This window comes from Quercus robur, chromosome 4 (genome assembly GCF_932294415.1).
Source record: "Quercus robur chromosome 4, dhQueRobu3.1, whole genome shotgun sequence".
Taxonomy (NCBI): Eukaryota; Viridiplantae; Streptophyta; class Magnoliopsida; order Fagales; family Fagaceae; genus Quercus; species Quercus robur.
The window spans coordinates 82,940,707-82,966,954 of NC_065537.1; the positions used below are offsets into that span (position 1 = coordinate 82,940,707).

The 26,248-nt window shown below is 40.9% G+C and overlaps 2 protein-coding genes across 2 annotated transcripts; both read left to right on the forward strand.

Annotated features, from left to right (window-relative positions):
• Positions 1–4,452: 4,452 nt before the first annotated feature.
• LOC126722778 (transcription factor SRM1-like) lies at positions 4,453–5,853 on the forward strand. Its single transcript, XM_050425927.1, has 2 exons — positions 4,453–4,841; positions 5,556–5,853. The coding sequence occupies exons 1-2, from the start codon at positions 4,453–4,455 to the stop codon at positions 5,851–5,853; spliced, it is 687 nt and encodes a 228-aa protein (XP_050281884.1).
• Positions 5,854–18,235: 12,382 nt separating this feature from the next.
• Positions 18,236–20,317, forward strand: LOC126724009 (uncharacterized). The gene is made up of 4 exons (XM_050428057.1): positions 18,236–18,848; positions 18,929–19,108; positions 19,182–19,579; positions 19,672–20,317. Exons 1-4 carry the CDS (start codon positions 18,290–18,292, stop codon positions 20,203–20,205), a joined length of 1,671 nt encoding a protein of 556 aa, XP_050284014.1. The 5' UTR covers positions 18,236–18,289; the 3' UTR covers positions 20,206–20,317.
• The last annotated feature ends 5,931 nt before the right edge of the window (positions 20,318–26,248 follow it).

The window sequence follows — 26,248 nt, forward strand, 5'->3', positions numbered from 1 at the left end:
TCCATCCAATAATTGACATCGAGGACCTTAAAAGTATAGGAACTAAACAGAAGCATTTTAAAAGATAGTGGACTAGTTTGAAACATGAGGGAGAGGACCAAATCTGCAAGTTTAGGAAGATTATGTTCATGAGAGTGAGAGAGAGAGAGAGAGAGAGAGAGAGAGAGAGAGAGAGAGAGAGAGAGAGAGAGAGAGAGGGGGAGGGGGGAACACTTAGGAAGATGATGACTTCTCTTTAATCTCAATGCACATCACACGTGTATGTTTTATTTTTTCTTAGCTAGTTTATCAATACCATAGTTCAATCCACCAATCTGCTGTAGCTGCTCCAACCTGACCCAACTCGATGGGTTTAAGGATTGATGAGTTGCGTTGGGTTGCCATTTTTTTTTCTTAGTTTTCATATACTTTGCCGGTAATGTGGTTGCAGACATTAAGTAACAAGAACAAGGTTAGTCGAGGTAAACAGAAGGAGATAGCAACGTTTAGGGCTCAAAGTTTTGCACAAATTTCTGATGACATGGTAAGAAATGCATTACAAGTGCTACTGTATTCGTGTATCACATAAGCTGATTTTATGCTTCTAAAATACACTAAATGTTGAAAATACTCTTTTACTTTCTTGTTGGTGGTAGATATAAACTTAGAATTCATGAACACCTTAGTCAATGCAAATGATAAACAACATGACAAATCTGAGAGCAATTGTGTTTATTGTATGAAATTTTGTTCATCATGTAGGCAAAAGCTAACGAGGCTCCGGTTGAGTGCGCAGATGTGTATCTAAAAGTATACCGTAGGAGAGATGGGACTGTTGTTACTCCCCATGCGCAAGAGAACACAGTAAGCACAATTTTAATCGAATTTTAGTGTATTTTGTGTTTGTATTGTTTACAGTGTGTAATATGTTATTTGGTTTTTGTGGGAAAATGTACAGAATAGGATGGAAGAACTTTTGAGCCAACAGGGCATGCGACTATAAGGAGAGCCTAGTAGTGGAATTCTCTAGTCCAAAGACGATGCATATGGTCAATGTTTGGTCCAGAGTGCCCTAGACGTGTACATGGGGTGGGACTTGGAATCACCCCATCTAGAAGAAGTGCCACAAATGCTTCACAGTTTACCTTGACTACATCGTTGCCAAGCAGACCAACCCAAAGGATTTCGGAGTTGGAGAACAACTCCTTTAGACTGACTGAGCAACTAGCCCAAGTACAAGAACAACTTGCCCAATCAGAAGCAAGGTACCAAGAATCAGAAGCAAGGCACCAACAACAAATGTCTGAAGTGATGACGTGCATGAATGCAATGTTCACCCAACTTACCGGCAGTGTACCTGATTTGTCAATGTCTCAGGTACCAAATTGAAGGTGTATTTAGCAAAACACTACTTTTTGCAATGCATTGTTATGTGATATTAATATGATGCCTTTAATATATTCAGGGTGGCAATGCCTGATGGGGACTCTCCATGGGAATGAAACTGTGAATCATCTGGTAAAACAAATACAACTATTCGTTATAACATATACAACTATATTGGGAAAAAATTAAAAACAAAAAATCAAATTATGAAGCAAGAAGTAGGGAAGTAGATGTATTATAAGACATAAAATCAAATTAGAAAATGTCAACCATGTCTTTTTACACTTGCTAAATGTCAACCACATACTCCATTATTAATTTAATTTCTTTAAAGGAAGGATAATAATAGCAATGTGGTTAATTAGAACATGGTATACTCGACATGAAGTATTGTTTGCAATTTATTGTTGAAACTTGAAAGAATTGAAATTTGATGACTAGTGAGCTTGAATGTGAAAGGACCTTATTGGAAGGTAGCATTCCATCTAAGAAATTATAACATTTGTTGTTATATTTATAAAATGGCAGTGAATATGGATTATGTAAATGTATGTATATATATATATATGAATTTGAAAAGAGTGAAATCTATGATACTGTATAGAGTTTGAAAAGATTTAAACCTTTAAAAGTGCAGCTAGTGAACTATGTCTCACTCTCAGTCTTGTATTAAGATGCTATGCTTTTAAATGGATTTACAACAAAAAGACTCTAAAAATTTAAGGGATGTTGACCTTGTTAAAGTGCAGCTAGCAAAATACTTAGTTTTGTTTAGAGTCTGTTTGTTTTAGCTTAAAACATTAGCTTATTTCCGATGTTCTCATTGTCACAGGTAATTGGCTGTACCATGATGCTTGCCAGAAATTCGTTGAGGGATATGCATTTTGTGATGTAAAAACCAAAGTTTGTTGGGAACTTGTATTTTATATGTAATTATTTGTTTATGTAATTAATCTTTTGGCAACGAACTTAATTGTTTTGTTTATGTAATTATTTCATTTATGTAATTAATATTTTGGTAATTATTTGTTTATGCAATTTGTTTTATTGGCTCCAATTGGTTGCATCTGAGTGTTGGCAGGAATTACAGAAATTACAAGTCTTGTTTTGGGCAGTAATGTGTTGAGGAAGAAAAAAAAAAATTTTTAAAAAAAACCCTATAGCCGCATTTTAGAAAACGTGGCTACAGGAAAACCCAATGTTGGGGTATCTAGCTGCGTTTTGGAAGCCCTATAGCCACGTTTTTACACACCCTATAGATGCGAGACCTATAGTCGTGTTTTGTTTAAAGCGTGGCTATAGGCCCAGTTTGAGCTGTGTTTCAAACGCAGCCATAGGCCAAGCCCCAGAGTTGCGTTTCTATAAACGCGGCTCTAGATCGTAGTATAACCGCGTTTCCTATAAAACGCAGCTATAGGTCCTCAAACTATAGCCATGTTTGAAATGCAACCCAAACCAAGCCTACAGCTGCGTTTTCTACAAAATGTAGCTATAGGTCCCAAACCTATGGATGTGGAAAAACGCAACTATAGGGCTAAAAAAACGCAGCTATACAATGATCTAGAGCCGCGTTTTTAGAAATGCAGCTCTAGGTCCCCACAGGGGGCTATAGCTGCACAGTAGAGGCCGTGTTTGGAAATGCGGCTATAAAAACGCAACTATAGGCTATAGCTGCGTTTTTATTGGCTATAGCTACATTTTTCAAGAGCAACAACTTTTATTCAAAGAGCCACATGTACCGCGTGCGTCGCAAGATCCCCAACAGCTAATTTGTGATTGACATACTGCATGTTCCCATGTCCGCCTGTAACTCCTCATGAACCTAACGAAACAACTTAACCAAGCTACAAATTGAGTGCTATAGCCCTCTTTTTTTGTAGTGAACTTGCAGAGTCATTGATGATTATGTTCCCAATTTTCATGTAAAGTTCCCATTAGATGCAAATCAGGAGAACATTTTATAAATTAACTAGTCAAATTTTCAAAATTGAAAAATCAAGAATCACTCCTTCTCTTCTTTAACGAAATCCTTCTTCGGCTAGGAATTGTAGTTTTATGACACCGCATGTCACTGTGTCAGAACACTTTTAAGTTTTTAACAAAATCCTTTTCCGGCTAGGAATTCTTTTCTTGGACTGCCAACTAATTCACATGGCAATTTGACTAAAAAAAAAATTAAAAAAACATAATTAATATAGTAATTGCATCTTAGATAATAATTCAAAAGTAAAAACTCCTTAACATCACAAATAATCAATCACAATTCGTCAAATAAAATAAATCACAGCAATTAATAAGTTTATATACTTAGGATTATTAAAAGGGTATTTTGATCAAATAACATTTAACTAAACGGATCAAACAAATTAAAGGGGTTTCGTGTGTTGGACACGAACACAATACATTTACCAAACGGGTTAGTTGTGTCAACTCGAATATGATACAAACTCGTTAAACTTATAACCTACTAACTTGTTGTGTCTTTTTATTAAGTCGTGTAAAATTTTGTCACTCTTAATTATAATATCCCAATTTGGTGGGTATGGCACACCCGGAGGATAAAATTAATTTAAAGAAAACCTACAAATTAAACCTAGCAAAAATTTTGACTGCCGTGTCATTGATTAAGTGGCAATCTATAACAGATTTGTTTTCCATAAAAAAATTACATTACCTAGTATTATTATTATTATTTTGGAAAAACTAACGTAATTAAAAAATTTTTTGTCAAATTCTTACACAAAAATTGCCTTTTATTGATTTATTAATAAAATAATAATAATTACTTATGGGTTTGGGCTATGGCTTCAATGGCGGTGGCAATGTAATTGTCGATACAAGTTTGGAATGCATTAACAGAAACGTAAATTTTGATCTTTGCTTTGCATGCCAACACTTCCTTAATGTAATCCTTATCTGATCAGGAGTTTTTTGACTGCTGCCAAGTAAACCCTTAATCCTTGTCTGAATAGGACATGTAAACCCAAACCATAACCGAGCCTCTATATAAGAATAACCTCCTTCTCTTCTATTACAATTACCAATACCATACACTAGTCCTTTATTCCTATATTTTTGTTTATCACCATGAATTCATTGCTTTCTTCAGATCTTCGTTACAATCTCAAATCACCACCACGAGCTGTGTGGAGTCCTGAAGAGAATAAGAAATTTGAGGAATTGATCAAAGAAATTCCTCTTGATTGTCCACATATTTTCGAGAAAATTGCTCGTGAGCTACCATCGAAAAGTATACTAGATATTAAGGAACACTACGGGTCGTTAATTGAAGGAGTATTTATAAGGCATAGGCCAAGTTTCATAGAGGTACCTAACTATGGGAACAGTGAAATTGGTGAAATTGTTGAAGAATTACCCAATAAGAAGAAAAAAGGAAAAGAAGTAGCACCTGCTGTGGAAGAAAAACCCAAGAAGAAACGAGGAATGGGGGATCAATGGACCAAAGAAGAACATGAGTATGTGTCAAAAACTTTTGTTTTTACTTGTTCTTGCTTTTGTTAGTGTGAATCTGTTCATATATATATAACATACATTCTTTTTATTTAGACTTGGCGCTAGCATGTTTTTCTTTGAACAAGTAAATTTTGAATACTAATTCAGATTTGTAGATAGTATGTAGAGAAATTAAATCCATATGTATCTTGTAGACTTGTTAACATGGTGGAGTGAACCCGAGTGAACCCTAAAACATGATAGATATTATTTTTTCACCCTTCAAAAAAAGGGAGTTCAGTGTTTAATTCATGATATATATACACACACACGTACTCAATTACTTCTTCTTCTTCTTCTTATTCTTTTTTTCTCCTTTTTTTTTCTTAAGGTATGTATATTGATATATGTGAAAACAATAAGATCTTTATTTAAAAATAAATAGTAAATAGAAAAGAAAACCCTTTGATCAAACGTGATGGACATAAATTTAGTGGGTTGGCATTATAGTACTAGCCATGTTGTCTAAGGAAATAATTATTCTTTTTTATAATTTAATTAACGTAATATTGATGGAAATTTTGTTGTTAATTTTACTTTCATATGTTTTGTCTGGCTCCACTTTGATACGTATACTTATACATCTCATGCATCATACTTTCACGGAATCAATGAAATTATTTTATTTTTTTATTATTATTTTTTTTTTATGGTTCTTCCTCAATCTCTATAAACAGGTTGTTCGAAGAGGGTTTAATGATATATGGTAAGGGAGATTGGAAAAGCATTGCAAGGCATGTTTCGACAAAGAACAATACACAAATTGCAAGTCATGCCCAAAAATACTTTCTTCGCCTCGAGAAAACTAATGCCCAACAAAATGCAACATACTCCTTTGGATCAAGTAAGGCCTCAACTTCCAAAGATGCACCAATGTCTCCAACTGCATCAGCTACCTATCTTCCTGTGCAGAGTGATGCGTTTTTCATTCATCCATCTTACTCTATGTGCCCTTCTAATAAGTTTCATTATTGAAGACATGGAAGGAACTTCCTTTTTCATTTGTTGTTTTTATATAATATGCCGTAATCTTAAATTTTTATGTTATTTTAAGACCTATATTATGTACTTGGAGCCTTTACTTTTGGATATCATTGATGATTGTGGATGTAACCATATTATTATAAATTGAATTTTATTATTTTTTTCTAGATTATATGTGTGAATTTGTCATATAGTTGAGTGTCTTTTATAGTTCATATAATTTATAATTATATGACTCGTTTTACATATTGTGTGATTCCATATAATGATCCCATTGATCACCATAAGTCATGAATGTGGACATCTTGTTTACCATTAATGAATTGAAATTGTGTTTTTTTAAGACACGTGTTTAAAAGTGGAGAAAAAAAAAAAAAAGCACTTGTTATTTTCAATATTTTTTTTTTTATGGTTCTTTTTTTCTACTACACGCATGATGGTGGTCCTTGAATAGGTTACTTTGCATTTGAGGGGGATATAAATTGAACTACTAACAATTTGTGTATGCTAATCATACTAGCAGATTAGCAGGTAATAATGTTCTTAAAAATAGCACTAACATCCCTGTAAGGACACAAATTGTAACGACCCACAAAATAGTGTTGGGTTCACACGTTAAGGGTCCAAACAATATAATTAGTAGAGTGTGGGCTTGTAAGGCTAGGTTTTGGTCACCGGACAACGGTTAGCCATGGTTTCTATGAAACTTGTACAAGGGTGAACCCAACGTGTCTAGCAAAACCTTCTTCTGGTGCGACTTGAGTAGTTCCAGTCTTCAGACCTCGTCCGAGGAGATTCATGCTCTCCCCCCCCCCCCCTTCTTTAAGACTTCTCCCTTTTATATTAGCCTTTACCCTCCCTCTAGTGTTCACATGTCAATTCCACTTTTTGGGGTGGAGACTTGTCCTATCAGCCCATACCTAGAATGGTTGGGGATGGTTGTAAAAGCTGAATGGCATGGTGAAGAGTATGGATCTGTCAGATGCAGAGCTCTTTACTACAGTATTGGCAGCTTTTTCACTTGTCCTACCCCTGCACTGAGCTCGTCCTTTCCTTTAGGTGTTCGGTGAGGTGCCGAGTATAAGATTGTCCTCAGCCATATCCTTAGGCCTTTTTTGGACTTTCACTATATGTCCTCGGCAATTGTTCTCCTCGGCTTAGGCCTTGGGCCTTAATGTAAAGTGGGCCAGGGTCGTAAATTTTCTGGCCCCACAATAACCCTTCAAAATCCTGCTGCCCGACCTCTTGGTTGGGGAGGAGGATTTTGGTGATGTCGGGCCTACATCATGGCTTGCCCAGCTTTAACCTTCATTAGTATCGGTATCTCTTCATTTGTCTGGGAGTTGCGCTGGATCATGAGACACCCCTCTTAGGTTTGCTCACACTGCGTCTTCGTCGTTTCATTGCTTGAGGTGCGACTTGAATATGTCCCCTTTACGAGGCTATCCAAGTCCTAGGGTTGCAGACGGTGTTGGGAATTAAGTAAAAACTGTCTCGTCTGTAGCACTTCTTGGAAATCTGCGTAGATTAAATGCTGCCAACTTGCCCTCTATATAAGCAGCAGGGTAGGAGGTCGCTCCCTTTACGTACAAACCTTTCAGCCCCTTCAAATTCCTAATCCTTCAGCTGTGCTTAAGGTTTTCATTGTCAGTGCAATTAAACCTTAGATAGTGATATGTTTGAGGCGCGAATGGGGGTGAAGGAACCACACCCGCTCCAGAAGCACTGGGTCCCTCCGAGGATCAAGATGGCGCGATCAGGACAGGGGAAACAGAGACTCAAGACAGCTCTTCGCCTTCGCAAGGTGGGAGCGATGCCTCCACCTCTTTCAGTCAGAATCCGAAGCAGGTGCTGGTCGCGTCAGATTTTTGGTGCGACAGCAGTGGGATTTCTCGTCGTCAGTACTATCCGCTCTATCTCGAGCGCTGCTAGTATGGCATCTTCGTGTTAGGAGTCAGAGCTGATGCGGGGATTACGCATCCCTGCTTCCTCCTCTCTTCCTTCACTAGTGCCTCTTTCCGCCTCCGCTTCTTCTTCTTTCCCATCAACGGGGCCACCCTGGTGTTTTTATTTCGTCTGCTGCTTCTTCTTCTCTTCCATTAGCGGGGCCATCCCGTCATGTATAATTTCTACTAGAACAGAGTTTTTGAAGGATTTATCGCTTTTATCTTTTCTTTTTGCTTCCATAGCTAGTTTTTTGTAGTGGCTCACTTAAGCCCCCCATTGTACGTTGTACTATTTCTTTGTCTTAATAAAAGATGATTCTGTTTTATTCTACTTATTCTTTCTTTTCTGCAGTGATTACTTTGTGAATGGATGTATTTCATATGTGTATTATTTTTTTTTTGGAACGGTGCTTAGGCTGTAACCCTTGTAAACAAAAAGCTATTATTTTGAACTTATTGAGACTATCGAGCATAATAATACCAACCTGTAGTAGAATAAACATGCGAGACTAATCGAGATAACAACTGAGTGCTTTGTATTGCGCGCAAGGCGTTCATCCGAGAATGAGTGACCCAAAACAAACCATCCGAGAAGGTTACCGAGTAGTAGGGGACTTTGGCCGTGTTCTTGATAACACCTGGCCTTAATTGCTTTCGACATATGATTCGGGGACCGAGGTATGGCTATATCGGGCCCAAACACTTAGTCGCATTAGTTCCCTTAGAATTGAGGATCCGAGGATAGATCGGGACTTCCATTCGGTCTAGGACTTAACCCAATTTTTAATGGGTAACCTTTCCATGGGTCAGGTCAGGGGACCATACAATGCTCGGATTGTGTCCAGTAGTTATAATAATAATTAATTAATAATAATAATAACAGTTGGTTTCCCCATAGGCTTGAGTCCGAGGAGCGTACAAGGCTTTGGTTCTGTCCAAAACTTGTAGTTTTTCTTTTAAGTAATTGGTTTCCCCATAGGCTTGAGTCCGAGGACCATACAAGGCCTTGGTTCTGTCCAAAACTTGCAATTTTTCTTTTAAGTAGTTGGTTTCCCATAGGCTTGAGTCCGAGGACCATACAAGGCCTTGGTTCTGTCCAAAACTTGCAGGTTTTCTTTTAAGTAGTTGGTTTCCCCATGAGTCCGAGGACCATACAAGGCCTTGGTTCTGTCCAAAACTTGTAGTTTTTCTTTTAAGTAGTTGGTTTCCCCATAGGCTTGAGTTCGAGGACCATACAAGGCCTTGATTCTGTCCAAAACTTGTAGTTTTTCTTTTAAGTAGTTGGTTTCCCCATAGGCTTGACTCCGAGGACCATACAAGGCCTTGGTTCTGTCCAAAACTTGTAATTTTTCTTTTAAGTAGTTGGTTTCCCCATAGGCTTGAGTCCGAGGACTATACAAGGCCTTAGTTCTGTCCAAAACTTGTAGTTTTTCTTTTAGATACCGAGGATTAGTCCCTCGGCCAAGGCATGGGGCGTCGAACTGATGGTGGAAGGCCCTAGAATTGTCCTTGTCGCTAGTGCTTCGAAGCATAGTCCATAGTAGAACTTTATAGTAGGGCAACAACATCAGGTCACTGGAAGTAATGTAGGGGCCTTCACAGGCCCTGGGTTGACAGGAGCTCGACCCACCGTCTACGCCAATGCACAAGCCTTTCCCACAGACGGCGCCAATTGTAAGGACACAAATTATAACAACCCACAAAATAGTGTTGGGTTCGCACGTTAAGGGCCCAAACAATATAATTAGTAGAGTGTGGGCTTGTAAGGCTAGGCCTTGGTCACCGGACAACGGTTAGCCATGGTTTCTATGAAACTTGTACGAGGGTGAACCCAGCGTGTCTAGCAAAACCTTCTTCTGGTGCGACTTGAGTAGTTTCGATCTTCAGACCTCGTCCGAGGAGATTCATGCTCCCCCCCCCCCTTCTTTAAGACTTCTCCCTTTTATATTAGCCTTTACCCTCCCTCTAGTGTCCACGTGTCAATTCCACTTTCTGGGGTGGAGACTTGTCCTATCAGCCCATACCTAGAGTGGTTGAGGGTGGTTGTAAAAGCTGAATGGCATGGTGAAGAGTATGGACCTGTCACATGCAGAGCTCTTTACTACAGTATTGGCAGCTTTTCCACTTGTCCTACCCCTGCACTGAGCTCGTCCTTTCCTTTAGGTGTTCGGTGAGGTGTCGAGCATAAGATTGTCCTCGGCCATATCCTTAGGCCTTTTTTGGACTTTCACTATGCGTTCTCGGCAATTGTTCTCCTCGACTTAGGCCTTGGGCCTTAATGTAAAGTGGGCCAGGGTCGTAAATTTTCTGGCCCCACAATCCCTTTTATGTATTTTTAACACCAACAAAATTTAGCATGGGAGCTCGCAGTTCTAAATTCTTTTAAAAAAAAAAAAAAAAAAAAAAAAGGAAGAAAGAAGAAAGAAAAAAGAAATATGCATATATATATATGTGTGTGTGTGTATATATATATATATATATAACATTTACAACTAGACATGGTCTAGACCCTTCACACACACATATATGTATCATGAAAAGACCGATGAAGATAAATTCAATACATCCTGAGCCAAAACCAACTCAATGACAATTGGATCCTCCTCTACCCAAGTTGAAAAACTACTAATGTCTTTGGCATTTTGAGCTAAAATATGCGTGGTTTATTTCTACTATGCCTAACATGGGACACAAACACAAATCTAAAATCTTGCAGTCTATGACAAATCCCAGTGACAACATTAGAGATGGCTACTGGTGAATTATACAGGCCTTGAATAGCATTAGAAAGTATAACTGAGCCTCTCTCAAAGTGCGCATCCTAAATACCAACATCCTAGGCAAACTCCACAACTTCCTCCATTGCTTTCACTTCAACTTCTAAAGGCCACAGAGAGTAATGAAGCTTCTTGCTTAATGCAACCACCACCTTGCCTTCATGATCATGAATAACCATGCCCACACCCGTTGCCTGCTGCTGAAGAAAAACCCCTCCATTTGTGTTGGTTTTATACCATGGAGGTGGTTGATCCACAGTTCCACTTCATTCATAGATGATCTTGAAGGCCGAAAGTTTGCCACCTAAGATTCCTTTATCACTAATCTGGTTAATTTTGTGAATAATCATACTAGCCGATTGATTAGCTTTCCCTTGCCAAACTTCATTCTAATTGAACCAAATGCTCCAAGCAATAATGATGACTAATTCTAAGATTTCATTGCCAACATGCTGCACAAACTTTAAATGCCATAAAAGATCAACGAACTCATTGAAATGTACCCCACTTGAGTCAATCGGAATTCCAGAGAATGTCCATATTTATCGAGCATTGTCACATTGCCAAAATAGGTGCCCACTGCTTTTTGCTTTTGCAAGCCTCACATGTTGGATTGTCTAAGACTTTCTAATGACAAAGTTTGGCTTTGGTTGGAAGTATATTATGGCTTGCACGCCATGCAAAGTTTTTAATCTTGTTTGGAACATTAAGGCCACACAAAGATTTCCAAAACACTCCACTGTTTTGCTCATTGGAAGGTCCAAGAACCAAACCAGAAGTAGTAAAGGATAGAACAACCTTGTATGCGTTGCGAACCATGAAATGTCCTTTGGGGGGAAAAAGCCCATAACAATCGATCATTTGATAATCTAGCACTTAAAGGGATGCCCAAGATTGAGATGGCATCATCAGGAGAGAAAGTCTATCTAACCATGTCTATATGCCAACATCTATCCAAAGGCTCAATGAGGGAGCTCACCTATGCATTAAAAGGTAGTCCAACCAGTGGTGAAGTAAGCTTGAAAGTGGACGGATTTGGAAGCCATCTATCATTGCAAATCCTAGTAGATTCGTCATTCCCCATCTACCATCAGTGACCATTATAGACAACTGATTAAGCAGAGAAAATGCTTCTCTAAGCATATGATGGGTGGTGACCTAATTCAGTGGATAGGAAGTCACCATGAGGGAAGTATCTAGCTTTAAACATTCAGTGAACCAAAGAATTTTTACATCTTTATAAACACTAGCCTTGCTTTGCCAATAGGGCAGTATTGAATACCCTTAAATCTTGAAACCCCAAATCCCCTTCTTCCTTAGGTAGACACATCTTGTTCCAACTTAGCTATGTCATTTTAGACTGCTCCTAATTTTGCCCCCACCAAAATTTCAAACCATTGAAGTCATGTCCTCACATAGTGCAATTGGTAACCTGAACACATAGACCCTTCAAATATTGATTCCACAATGGATATTGATTATTATACAATCATATTCAACTTGGATTTTCACAACTAATCACCTCATAGTCTTTCTCTTTTTTCATAGAGTAAAGAAAAAAAAAATACAATTAAATATATTGCTTTTACCTAAAAGACCTCACAATTCTTTTTGGCCAAATATAAAAGAAATTAAAATAAGCCAACTTTAGTCTCACCATTAATCAAAATTATATGTTTAAGCTTGATTAAAAAAAATTAAACTAACTCGAGCTTATTCACTAATTACTTTATTAACATTTTTCCTATATAAAGTATATAATAACACTAAATTTTTTTTATCCATTTACAAATATATGCAAATAATCAATAACTAAATTATAGTTGATATTATATTATGAAAGTTAATTGAATAGAATAATTTTTAATTTATTTATGAATTATAAGTTTATAACTGTCATATACATTATCTTTGTTTTGTAATAAATCAATGATTCTTAATGAATACAAGACTAATATACTTTCTAAATTTATTGTTTTCACTCTGATACTCATGACTCATGAGTTTGTTTCCGAACACTTTATTGATATTTCAATTTAACTCAATTTATAGTTTATCATTAATTTTGACTTGCTTTATGCAAAACCCCTTCATGTACATTGTACCTTCAAAACAAGTCCTCAACATAGTCAACGTGGCATGCATAACAAGATCAAACAATACCAAGCTAAGTAGGTTCTTTCTGTTGATGATTTTATTGTTTAATTGGAAGAAGCATCGAGGTTCTTACAAATTTTTTATAATCTCATGTATACAGTTTACCAGAAAAAATAAAATTGATCCTAATCTCACATCAAAAAATTAGTTTATATAAAATATTAAAATTTAAATAAATAAATAAAAAGCATTACAATGCACCGTGTTTGGAAAAGAGCGTGACACATATTTGCCTTTTATTGATTTATTAATAAAACAATAATAATTTATGGGTTTGGGCTATGGCTTCAATGGCCGTCGCAATGTAAGTTTGTCGACACAGGTTTGGAATGCATTAAGAAAGGTAAATTTTGATCTTTGCATTGCATGCCAACACATTCCTTAACGTAATCCTTATCTGACTATGAGTTATTTGACTGCCAAGTAAACCCTTAATCCTTGTCTGAATAGGACATGTAAACCCAAAACATAACCGAGCCTCTATATAAGAATAACTTCCTTCTCTTCTAGTACAACTACCAATACTATACACTAGTCCTTTATTCTTCTATTTTTGTTTGTCACCATGAATTCATTGATTTCTTCAGATCTTCGTTACAATCTCAAATCACCACCACGAGCTGTGTGGAGTCCTGAAGAGAATAAGAAATTTGAGGAATTGATCAAAGAAATTCCTCTTGATTGTCCACATATTTTCGATAGAATTGCTCGTGAGCTACCATCGAAAAGTATACTAGATATTAAGGAACACTACGGGTCGTTAATTGAAGGAGTATTTATAAGGCATAGGCCAAGTTTCATTGAGGTACCTAACTATGGGAACGGTGAAATTGGTGAAATTGTTGAAGAAATACCCATTAAGAAGAAAAAAGGAAAAGAAGTAGCACCTGCTGTGGAAGAAAAACCAAAGAAGAGAAGAGGAATGGGGGATCAATGGACCAAAGAAGAACATGAGTATGTATCAAAAACTTTTACTTGTCCTTGTTTTTGTTACGCTATCATTAGTGTGAATCTGTTCATATATATAATATATAATATACATTTTTTTACTAAGACTTAGCTCTAGCATGTTTTTCTTTGAATAAGTAAATTTTGAATATTTACTCAGATTTGTAGATAGTATGTAGAGAATTTAAATCCATATGTATCTTGTGGACTTGTTAACATGGTGGAGTGAACCCTAAACCATGATAGATATTAATCTCTCCCTTCAATAGAAGGTCTAGCGTTTAATACATGATAAATAAATAAATATATATATATATATATACATATATCTTCTTCTTCTTCATTTTCTTAAGGTATGTATATCAATATACGTGAAAACAATATGATCTTTATTTGAAAATAAATAGTAAACAGAAAATAGAAAACTCATTGATCAAATGAAACATGATTGGTCAAAATTTGTGGGTTGGCATACTAGCTAGTATGAAATTTGTTATTAGCTATGTTGTCTGATGACCTAACAGAGAGCACCGGTGTGGTGTCGGCCAAATACCCTCCGAAGGTCAAGTTAGAACTATTCTCACAACTCTAGGGTGCTAAAGAGGGTAAATTATGTGTACCTTGGCTAGTGAGAGTATTGGGACTTTTATAATAGTAAGGGGTTGACATCTCTTCTTTGATGTGGAAGTCTTTTCCTTATAGGAGTTTTCTTGGGCGTATTTGGCGGGATCCTTTCCTTATAAGGATCCTTTGAGTAGCAACAAACATGGAGGGCAAGGTATTTCCTTATATATGCAATCGTGAGTAGCAAGTAAACATGCATCAGGGTCATCAGCTTATTTATTTCCTTCAGCATTACCGGCGTCAGTTTTGTTGATGTCGTCAGCCTTTAGGTGTGTCTCGCTGACTTCCCTCATTCCCTTAATCTAGAACATTAGTCGTTGACTACTACATGAGGAAGCTGACGGTTCTAGTTGTACCCGTCAGCTTATGCCTGATGACTTATCTAAAATCATTAGCTTTATGCCTTGTATGAATGAATACCATTTTTATCCTTATCATTGTCTAAGGAAATATTTATTCTTTTTAGAACTCAATTAACGTAATATTGATAAAAATTTTGTTGTTAATTTTATTTTGATATTTGTTGTCTTGCTCCGCTTTGATACGTGTACTTATACATCTCATGCATCATACTTTCATGGGAATGAATGAAATTTTCTTTTCTTTTCTTTTCTTTTTGGTTCTTAATTCCTCAATCTCTATAAACAGGCTGTTCAAAGAGGGTTTAAAGATATATGGTAAGGGAGATTGGAAAAGCATTGCAAGGCATGTTTCAACAAAGAACAATACACAAATTGCAAGTCATGCCCAAAAATACTTTCTTCGCCTCGAGAAGACTCACGCCCAACAAAATGTAATATACTCCTTTGGATCAAGCAAGGCCTCAACTTCCAAAGATGTACCCATGTCTCCAATTGCATCGGCTACACATCTTCCTATGCAGAGTGATGCGTTTCCTATTCATCCATCTTATTTTGCGTACCCTTCTAATAGGTTTCATCATTGAAGACATAGAGGGAACTTCTTTTTTCATTTGTTGCTTTTATATAATATTCTGTAGTTTTAAATTTTTATGTTATGTTAAGACCTATATTGCACTTGGAGCCTTTATTTTGGGATATCATAGATGAATGTGGATGTTAGCAATTTAGTATAGATTGAATTTTGTTGTTTTTATCTAGATTATATTATATGTGTGAATGTGTCATATAGTTGAGATTCTTTAATAGTTCGTATAATGTATAATTTCTATATGACTCGTTTCACATATTCCATGATTCCATAATCCCATTGATCATCATAAGTCATGACTATGGACATCTTGTTTATCATTAGTGAATAGGAATTGCGTTTTTTTTTAAAAAAAAAAAGATACTTGTGTTTAAAGGTGGAGAGCGAGAACTAGAAGGAAGGAGAAAAAAGAAGAAAGCCTTCTAGTCATATTTTGGGCATGTTATTTTCAATATTTTTTTTTATGGTCCTTTTTTTTCTACTACATTTATGATGGTGGTGTTTGAAAATTTAATAATAATAATAAAGTCAAAATGCAAAAGTCACCTTCTAAGTTTCACATGTTTTTCATTTTAGTCCTTTAAGTTTGGATTTTATCATTTTAATTCTCTAAGTTTCATTCGTTTCCAATTAAGTCTTTTATTAATGTTCCGTTATTTGCTGCCGTCCACTTATTAAAACAGCATTGTTTTGGATTTTTTAATTATTATTTTTTAATTTCAAAAAAACTAAAAAACGAACTAAATTACTCAAGAGAACGACGTCGTTCCCTAATCCACTGAATAACAAAAATAATCCCCACCCCCACCAATTTCTGAGAAATTCTATGGGTTTTGAACAGTTTTGCTTCTTTGGCACTCTGGATTCTGAAACAGACTCGTATGGCCAACACCAAAATGCTCCCATTAATCACGCATGAAGAATCTCTCAACGATTTCCTTGTCCCATAAAACAGCAATTCTATTTCAAATCTTAAAAGGTTTTCCAAGGAAATTCTAAACTTTGCAAATCAAAGGTAATCTAAAAAGTAATAACATTCCAAAGTACAATCTGGACCTGCAGACATGGGGAAATTTATAGAAAAGGAGTGATTTGAATTTGAGCCTTGTAACTTGACCGTGAAACATTCCCAGTAGTGTCGATCTCGGTCTCTCCGTCCTAAAAAGTTGTATTTTAACACCTGCATCTCTTCTCCTGAGAGTAGTTTTGTTTCTGTCAATGGGGGTGGGGATTATTTTTGTTATTTAGTGGCTAGGGACGACGTCGTTCCCATGAGTAATTTATTTATTTATTTTTTTAAAAATTAATGTTTTTCAGTTTTTTTGAAATTAAGAAATTTAAATATAAAAAAATCAAAACGACGTCGTTTTGGTAAGTGGATGGTAGCAACTAACGGAATACTAACGGAGGATTCAATTGGAAATGAATGAAACTTAAGGACTGAAATGACAAAACTGAAACTTATAAGACTGAAATGAAAAAAAGAAGAGTTAAACTTAGAGGATGAGTTTTGCATTTTAGCCTAATAATAATAACAACAACAACAACAACAACAACAAGGTTCCTTTGCATTTCGGGGGATATAAATTGAAACACTAACAATTTGTGTATGCTAATCATAATAGCATAGTAGCAGGAAATAATGTTCTTAACAATAGCACCAACATCGCTTTTATGTATTTTTAACATGAAAAATTAGCATGTGAGCTCACAGTTCTAAATTCCAGTATTAAAAAAAAAAAAGCAAAAACAAAATATATATTGATGACGTCGATAACCGTCACCAATGGGTCACACCGCACTCGCGGCTCGACTCGAACCTGCACGACGAAACAAACAAAAGAATCCTTCAGAGAAGCACCGGTGTGGTGCCGGCCGAAGGCTCTCCGACGGTCAAGTTAGAATTCCTTTGTTTTTACTTAGTGCGTTAGAGAGGGTTCATAAAGCATACCTCGATTTCTGTGGGTATTACGCCTTTTATAGTGATAAGGGGTTGACTTTCCCTTTTTGGTTCCCACATCTTTTCAATGTGGGACTCTACTCCCAATTCTTCCAAACGTGGTGAGCAAGGATTCTCATTACCGGACCATGGGCCCTTGCTGCGTCAGTAGTGATGGGCCTTCAAAGCTGGGACCATACTTACGCAGGCCCAAGAGACCCAATCCGTCAGGCCCATTAAGGTAAGCCCATCATGCCCAATATTTTATCATCTTCAGTTGCCCCCTTCACCCCAATGATCCGTCACCTTTAAGGTCAAAGGATCAGTGGGGTGACGGTTCTTACATATGGCTATGACGGATTCATGCAAAATAGAACGACGGTCCCAGCTGGATCAACCCGTCAAAGGAAGAATTATCAAGTTGACGGATACATGGCGGGTACAAATCTGTTGGTACGTACTGACAGGTTGTCAGCATTTATTAAGCATGCCACGTGTCACTCTCTGAATGGTCGTTGTATAGGATCGAAGCGTCGCTTCGTCTTCCGTGCACTTCCTATATATATAAGGCGCCTCACTCTTTCATTTTTCAATTTTCACTCAGAAAACACTTGTCAGAGCGAAGCCGTCAACCCTGTCAGAGAAAAGCCGTCAACCTTATCTGTGCAATCCGTCGAGGACGAATACCTGCTAACTACACCAACCGTCACCTATCCTCTGCTAAGTTCGGTAAGTGCTTCTAATTCACTATAGTCAAGTTACATTCTCGTCCATGCATTGTTGTTAGGCTTTCCATACCCGTCAACATTTTCAAACCCGTCGGTCTTAGGTTTTATTGTCAATTGTAGGAAATGTCTAGTGCGTCAAGTAACCAGTCGGTGGTTCGTGATGGGACGGAATACGAGGATGTATACCCGTCCGGTCATAAAGACCAAGAGAGCCCCGGCGAAAGTAGGAGTCCGTCTGCCTCCTCTTCATCCTCAACAAATGAGGATGTGGAGATAGTCGGGGTAGAAGGTTCCGATGATGACGGGGATAAACAACTGGAGTCCGTTGTAGGCGCTGATGGACTAAGGCAGTTCATCATGTTGCCAGAGTGGACTGTTCATAGGTTTACATCCGTCATCAGGGAGAGACATTTCAGCACCTTCAGGACCAACTTCCAAATCCCAGACTATGTCTCCATCCGTCTACCATATGTGTCGGAGAAGTGTTATTACGAAGGGGTAGACGGTGTAGGAGTGTACGAGCAGGCATTGAAGGCTGGACTTCGATTCCCGCTTTCTACCCTTCATAGGGAACTCTTGCAGTATCTGGGGTTGTCCGTCACCCAGATATCCCCTAACGCCTGGAGGGTCTTCATAGCCATGGAGATTCTTTACGGTGCAATGTCAAACGGGGAGAGGAAATTGACGGTCCGTGAATTTCTTCACTGTTACCGTCCAGACGAGATTTCTGGATCAAGGGGGATGTACAGTTTTGCCAGTCGGAGCCCCTTGTTGAAGGTGATCTTTGAGACCCCAGACTCAAATAGAGACTGGAAGAGTCGGTACTTCTTCCTGGAGGGTGACAGATGGATGAACCATCCAGGGGAGACGGAGTTCATGCCCGTCGACACAACTTGGGCAGTTATAAATCAGACACGTATGCATCCGTCTAAATTTTGTGTTGCTTTTAATATCCGTCCAGTTATATGTGTATATCTTGATCATCTTTCTTTGCAGGTAGACGGCGCCCACAAGTCAGCCTCGAGGAGTTTAGCTTCCTTGAAAAGGTTTGCAAGAAGACTACGCCGGAGGAAAGGACTTGGGCGAAGTTGGTGAACCCGAGGACCATACATTGGTACTGCGACGGTCCTGAGCCCACCCAAGAAGCGATAAGATACGACGAGCGAGTTCACAAACGTAAGCCCGTCAACTTTACTTGGTCATTTACTTTGCTTTATTTTGTTTTAATTTCATCCGTCATTATTTGCAGAGATGGATGACGCAAAGAGGAGAGCTTTGATCAAGTCCCAAGCCGTCAAGAAGAGGGAATCCGGCGAGGAGGTTCCTAAGGCATCAGCTTCAGTCCCTAAAAGGAAACTGACGGTAAAATCCGACCGTCCCTTTAAGCAGCCAAAGGTCTCTCTTGAACCTGTGGTTGGCTTAATGGCTGAGGGTAACAAGGCCGTCACCCCAGCGAAGCAGGGAAAGGGCAAGGGATTGATGACGGTCCCAGACGGTAAGCAAGAGAGACCTCCTTCCCTTCTTCGTGATGACTCTAAGTATGCATTGGAGAAACTGTCGTCCATCATCACGGCAGAAGACTACGAAGACCTGGGAAACCATTCGACGGAGGCCATGGGGGAGACGGGCCTCTTTGCCGTCGCTCAGGTTGGCTATGTCAAATAAGTTTTTATACTTTTCTTTTTTTTTTCTCCTTTTTTTTTATTTACATTATGTGACGGTCTCTTTTCTACTCGCAGTCCTTGGTCATGATGAAGGGTCTACTGGACCGGTGTCTCAACCGTGAGAGTGCCTTGGACCGGGTTCGCGCGAAGGCAGAGCAGACGGAGGAAGAGCTCGGACAACTCCATCAATGGAGGACCAAGATGGAGAGGAAGCTGGAGCTCTCTGAGAAGGTGAGGAAGGAGATGGAGGAGAAGACGGCCGCTGCGCTGACGGCCATAGAGAATAAAGAGGCGGAGATCAAGCAACTCAAAGCTGAGATCCGTCAGGCGAAAGAGGCAGCCGTCGAGGAGTATCGATGCTCGGAAACCTGTTTGGGCGAGCTGTCGGACTCCTTCCTTCAAGGCTTTGATGACTCTCTCCGTCAAGTCAAGAAGGCTTATCCAGAGCTGGATTTGACGATGGTCAAACTTGAAGATCAAGCCCAGACTTCTGCCCTCCCCGTCGCCTCAGAAAATACGGAGGACCTTTTTGGCGACGGTGCTACTCAAGGAGACGGAGATTCCGCCCCGTCGAAGGATGTCCCGGTTACTGAAGAAAAGAAAGATTGATGCATATGTACTTTATTTTGTGAACAATCCGTCCTTCTTTTTTAATTGTATTAAACATTTGCCTTTGGGGGCTTTTTGCTTAATGTTAAGATATGCTTTTTACAATTGTTTAGTATTTTGTCTAAAGCTCCGTCTCCCTTCTAGGGGAAGGATTTTTTGTGAGAATATTTTGTTTGTCCGTCCGTATTGAGGACTTATTATTATTATTATTTTTTTTTTTTTTATTGAGCACTTACAATTGAGGATCCGTTCATTCTGTGGTGTTGTATGACACTTTTGAACGGACTTATAAAAATTAACGTTGCCAGTGGTCCGTCCACTTTGCGTACTTGCTCTTTTATTATCCCTGTGGGATAGTCCGTCCACTGTGTGGACCTATATTTCTTCACCTTAGTGATCCGTCCACTTTGTGGACCTATATTTCATCACCTTAGTGATCCGTCCACTTTGTGGACTTACGTTTCATCACCTTAGTGATCCGTCCACTGTGTGGACTTACGTTTCATCACCGTAGTGATCCGTCCACTTTGTGGACTTACGTTTCATCACCGTAGTGATCCGTCCACTTTGTGGACTTACGTTTCATCACCTTGGTGATCCGTCCACTTTGTGGACTTACGTTTCATCACCGTAGTGATCCGTCCACTTTGTGGACTTACGTTTCATCACCGTAGTGATCCGTCCACTTTGTGGACTAACGTTTCATCACCTTAGTTATCCGTCCACTTTGTGGACTTACGTTTCATCACCGTAGTGATCCGTCCACTTTGTGGACTTACGTTTCATCACCGTAGTGATCCGTCCACTTTGTGGACTTACGTTTCATCACCGTAGTGATCCGTCCACTTTGTGGACTTACGTTTCATCACCGTAGTGATCCGTCCACTTTGTGGACTTACGTTTCATCACCGTAGTGATCCGTCCACTTTGTGGACTTACGTTTCATCACCGTAGTGATCCGTCCACTTTGTGGACTTACGTTTCATCACCTTAGTGATCCGTCCGTCCACTTTGTGGACCTATATTTCACATCCGCACATTTGGTGGAACTCCGTTACTTTGTGGGCAATTGTAACGGCATTCAAGTAGAAAATCAAAGTTGATAGAAATGTGTAAAGGAAAAGTGCCTGCCCCCCCGGGCTTAAAAAGGCACGACAAGATTGTAGCAAAAATAGTTAAACAGTTGATGGAAAAGTTAATAATGTCAAAAAGTCTTAAAAGAAAAACTGGTTATCGTGTCGTTATCACTGGTAGTATTTCCTCAAGTGCTCAGCATTCCACGGATGCGGCAGCTTTTCTCCGTCTACAGTCTCCAGGTGGTATGTTCCCTTCCTTTTCCACGACGTAACTCTGTAAGGTCCTTCCCAGTTGGGGCCGAGTTTTCCCTGTGTAGGGTCTCTAGTTGTACCCATGACCCTCCTGAGTACGAGGTCTCCAACTTGGAAGCTTCTTTGTCGGACCCGGGAGTTGAAATGTCTGGACATGCGATCCTGGTATCTAGCGATCCTCTGTTCTGCTGCCGACCTGACCTCATCTATAAGGTCCAGCTGTAGCCTCATGGATTCGTCATTCCTTCCCTCGTCGTGGTTGTGAACCCTGTAGCTTGTGAGCCCAACTTCCGCTGGGATGACTGCCTCGCTCCCGTAGGTTAGTCGAAACGGTGTCTCTCCTGTCGGAGTCCTCGCCGTTGTCCTATATGCCCACAGTATGCTTGGCAGTTCTTCTGGCCATATGCCCTTTGCCCCCTCGAGCCGAGTCTTGATAATCTTTAGCAGGGATCGGTTTGTGACCTCAACCTGACCGTTAGCCTGAGGATGGGCGGGGGATGAGTAGTGGTTTTTTATTCCTAGCTGTGAGCAGAAATCACGGAAGGGGCCGTTATCGAACTGCCTCCCGTTATCTGAGACAAGGACTCTAGGAATACCAAACCTACATACTATGTTCCGCCAGACAAAACTTCTAATGTTCTTTTCTGTAATGGTGGCCAAGGCTTCCGCTTCTACCCATTTCGTGAAGTAGTCAATGCCCACTACCAAGAACTTTAGCTGCCTTATCGCCGTTGGGAAAGGTCCCATGATGTCCAGTCCCCACTGAGCGAACGGCCATGGAGCCGTTATGGGGGTTAGCTCTTCAGCTGGCTGTCCGATAAAATTGCTGAACCTCTGGCATTTGTCGCATTTTTTAACGTAGGACTCAGCATCCTTTTGCATGGTCGGCCAGTAATACCCAGCTCGTAGCAATTTGTGCACCAACGACCGCGATCCAGAATGATTCCCGCATATTCCTTCGTGTACTTCCCTCATCACGTAGTCTGCCTCTTCAACCCCGAGACATCTTAGGTAAGGACGGGAGAAACCTCTCTTGTAAAGGATGTCTTTTATCAAGACGAACCTTGCCGCTCGGACTTTTAACTTTCTCGCTGCCTCCTTCTCTTCAGGCAATATCCCATCCTTTAGGTATGAAGTTATCTGCGTAGTCCAGTTTCTTTCGGAGCGTATCTCCTGCATGTTGTCGGGGTCTATTAGCGGAAAGATTTGAACGAAGGAAAGCACATTACCCGGTGTTATCATATGCTCTGCTGAAGCGGCTTTGGCTAGCCGATCAGCGGGCTCATTGTCTCCCCTGGGGATCTGGACGAATATTGCTTTTAGCCCGTCGACTCTAGCCCTCACTTGATCAAGATATCTCTTCAACCTTTCTCCTTTGCATTCGTAATCTCCGTTTACTTGATTGGTCACCACTTGAGAGTCGCAATGCACGACCACACTTTCAGCTCCGGCGGCTTTGACTAGGTCGAGTCCTGCTGCTACCGCTTCGTATTCTGCTTCGTTGTCAGTCGACCTGCGGCCTCAGGATTACTTAGTGCCCTTCGCAAGGGCTTGTCGGTCATTACGTTCACGGTATGGGCTTGAAAGTAGGGCTTGAGCTTGCGAGCCGCCGTGACCAACGCAAAAGCGAGTTTCTCCATAGGTTGGTATCTTTCCTCGGCACCGCGGAGCGCCCGGCTGGCGTAGTACACGGGCTTCTGTGTCCTGTCCTCCTCTCTGATTAAGGCCGCGCTGACGGCCACAGTGGAGACGGCCAAATAGAGGAAGAGCTCTTCACCTGGTTGCGAGGGGCTCAGTAGAGGTGGTGAAGATAGATAGGTTTTTAACTCCTCGAATGCTCGTTGACACTCGTCCGTCCACTCGAATGACCTTTTCAATGTTCGGAAGAAAGGTAAACATTTGTCCGTCGCTCTCGACACGAATCTATTCAATGCCGCTACCTTGCCGTTAAGGCTCTGTACTTCCTTCACGTTTCTCGGGGGGGCCATCTCCATTATGGCTCGGATTTTGTCCGGGTTAGCTTCGATCCCCCTTTGAGATACCATGAATCCTAGGAATTTTCCGGCCGTTACACCAAACGCGCACTTTCCCGAATTGAGCTTCATGTTGTAGGATCGGAGCGTGCCGAATGTTTCCTTGAGATCTTCCAAATGGTCTTCCTCCTTCCGGCTCTTCACCAGCATGTCGTCGACATAAACTTGGACGTTCCTCCCGATTTGCTGTGCGAACATCTTGTTCATTAGTCTCTGGTATGTTGCCCCTGCATTCTTCAGACCGAATGGCATTACTTTGTAACAGAAGAGACCTTGACTGGTTACAAACGAAGTCTTCTCCTGGTCGTCCTCGTGCATGCGGATCTGGTTATAACCCGAGAAAGCATCCATGAAGCTTAGCAATTGGTGTTGAGCCGTCGAGTCCACTAGGATGTCAACCCTTGGAAGGGGATAGCTATCTTTGGGGCATGCTTTGTTAAGATCGGTGAAGTCCACGCACATCCGCCATTTGCCACTCGTTTTCTTCACCATTACCACATTCGCCAGCCAATCGGGGTAGTAGACTTCCCTGATGAAGCTTGCATCTTGGAGTTTGCGGACCTCTTCCGCTATTGCTTGGTCTCGTTCCGGGGCGAATACTCTCTTCTTTTGTCGGACGGGTGGGAACGAGGGCAACACATTCAACTTATGTACCATGACCGAGGGATCGATTCCTGGCATATCGTCATGGCTCCAAGCGAACACATCCTTATTACTCCTCAAGAAAGCTACGAGCTCTTGACGGATTGCGGGTTTGGCAAGCGTTCCGATCCTGGTAGTTCGATCTGAATTGGAACTGTCGAGAACTATCTCCTCTAGCTTCTCAGTAGGTTCTGCCGTCGTTCGGTGTTCTTCTATGTTCAAGGCCTGGATCTGGTCTTCCACCTCCATCATAGCTACGTAGCATTCTCGTGCGGCAATTTGACTTCCGCGTAGCTCTCCTACCCCATACTCCGTTGGGAACTTGATCATCAGGTGGTAAGTTGATGTTGCCGCCTTCCAGGAGTTGAGCGTTGGTCGTCCAATAATAGCGTTGTAGGCTGACGAGCAATCGACCACTAAGAATGTTACGTCCTTGGTGATTTGTTGAGGGTAATCTCCTACTGTCACCGACAACGTGACTGCGCCCAAAGGGAATATCCTACTCCCTCCGAAACCAACGAGTGGGGCGTTTGTCGGTATCAGCAGCTCCCTATCAATCCTCATTTGTTGGAACGCCGGATAATACAAGATGTCGGCCGAGCTACCGTTGTCGACCAACACTCGGTGGATGTTGTAGTCGCCTGCCCGCAAGGTGACGACGAGGGCATCGTCGTGTGGATGGTGTAGGCGTCTCGCATCCTCTTCCGAGAACCCGATAATAGGGCCTTCCCTTCTTGCCATCTTCGGCACTGTGCCTGCCAATTGAACATTTTGTACCATCCGAAGATATGTTTTGCGAGCCTTTTTTGACGATCCGGCCGCACCTGTTCCTCCAATTATCATCCTTATGTCCCCCAGTGGGGGCCTTGGTCGCTCGTTCTCTCGGCGGGGGTGTTGTTCTTGTGGGGGTTGATCCGTTCTCTCCTTACTGACGAACTTCTTCAATTTCCCTTGTCGGATAAGGGTTTCGATTTGTTGCTTCAAATCATAGCAGTCGGCCGTGTCGTGACCATGGTCACGGTGGAAGCGGCAATATTTGTCTCTGGACCTTTTGTTGGGATCACTCTTCAGCTTTCCCGGAAACGTCAGGGATCCTTCGTCCTTAATCTGCATTAGGACTTGGTCTATCGGGGCGGTCAACGGAGTGAAACTTGTGAACCTTCCGCCCATTGGTTTTGGGCGTCTCTCCTCCCTTCGATCTCCCATCCGTCCTCTCTTCCGCCCCTGGTCCTGTCGGGGGTCCTCTTGTCTGTCCCTTTTCTTGGGTCTGTCTTCTCGGGCTAACAGTGCGTCTTCAGCGTTCATGTACTTGGTGGCCCTGTAAAGCACCTCTGACATGGTCTTTGGGTCGTTTTTATATAGGGAGAACAAAAACTTACCCCCCTTCAGCCCGTTTGTGAACGCGGCCACCAATATTTTGTCGTCGGCTTCGTCAATCGAGAGCGCTTCTTTATTGAAGCGTGATATGTAGGCCCGTAACGTCTCCTCCTCTCTCTGCTTGATGTTCATCAGACAAGCCGTGGATTTCTTGTACCGATGTCCTCCAATGAAGTGTGTAGTGAACTGAGCGCTCAGCTCCTTGAAGGTGCCGATGGAGTTTGGTGTTAGTCGGCTGAACCAAATCCTCGCCGCGCCCTTCAGGGTTGTAGGGAATGCCCTACACATAATTGCGTCTGCCACTCCCTGGAGGTGCATCAGGGTTTTGAAGGTCTCCAGGTGATCGAGAGGGTCCCTTATTCCGTCATAACTGTCCATACTCGGCATGCGGAACTTGCTCGGCAGGGGGAAGGAATTGACGGACGCCGTAAATGGCGAGTCGGTCCGGTTGACAAGGTCGTCAAGGTCACTGGACACTCGCCCCTTGAGAGCGTTCATCAGCACTTCCATCTGCTCCTTCATCGCCTGCATTTCCGCGATGATGGGTTGTGGAGCTGTATCCGTCACTGAAGGGATGCTAGTGTCCCGTCGCACTTGTTTGCTCGGTGCGTTGCTCTCCTGCGGTCCGTCATTATTTCTCCTCTCCGCACTGTTCCCTTCTTG

What these genes read in the sequence shown, in the direction of transcription:
- LOC126722778 (XM_050425927.1), top strand. Translation starts at nt 4,453, where the DNA reads ATGAATTCATTGCTTTCTTCAGATCTTCGTTACAATCTCAAATCACCA. An exon ending in TGGACCAAAGAAGAACATGA is followed by an intron (nt 4,842 to 5,555) that starts GTATGTGTCAAA and finishes CTCTATAAACAG; the next exon opens with GTTGTTCGAAGAGGGTTTAA.
- LOC126724009 (XM_050428057.1), top strand. Translation starts at nt 18,290, where the DNA reads ATGTTGCCAGAGTGGACTGTTCATAGGTTTACATCCGTCATCAGGGAG. An exon ending in CGACGAGCGAGTTCACAAAC is followed by an intron (nt 19,109 to 19,181) that starts GTAAGCCCGTCA and finishes CATTATTTGCAG; the next exon opens with AGATGGATGACGCAAAGAGG. An exon ending in GCCTCTTTGCCGTCGCTCAG is followed by an intron (nt 19,580 to 19,671) that starts GTTGGCTATGTC and finishes TTCTACTCGCAG; the next exon opens with TCCTTGGTCATGATGAAGGG.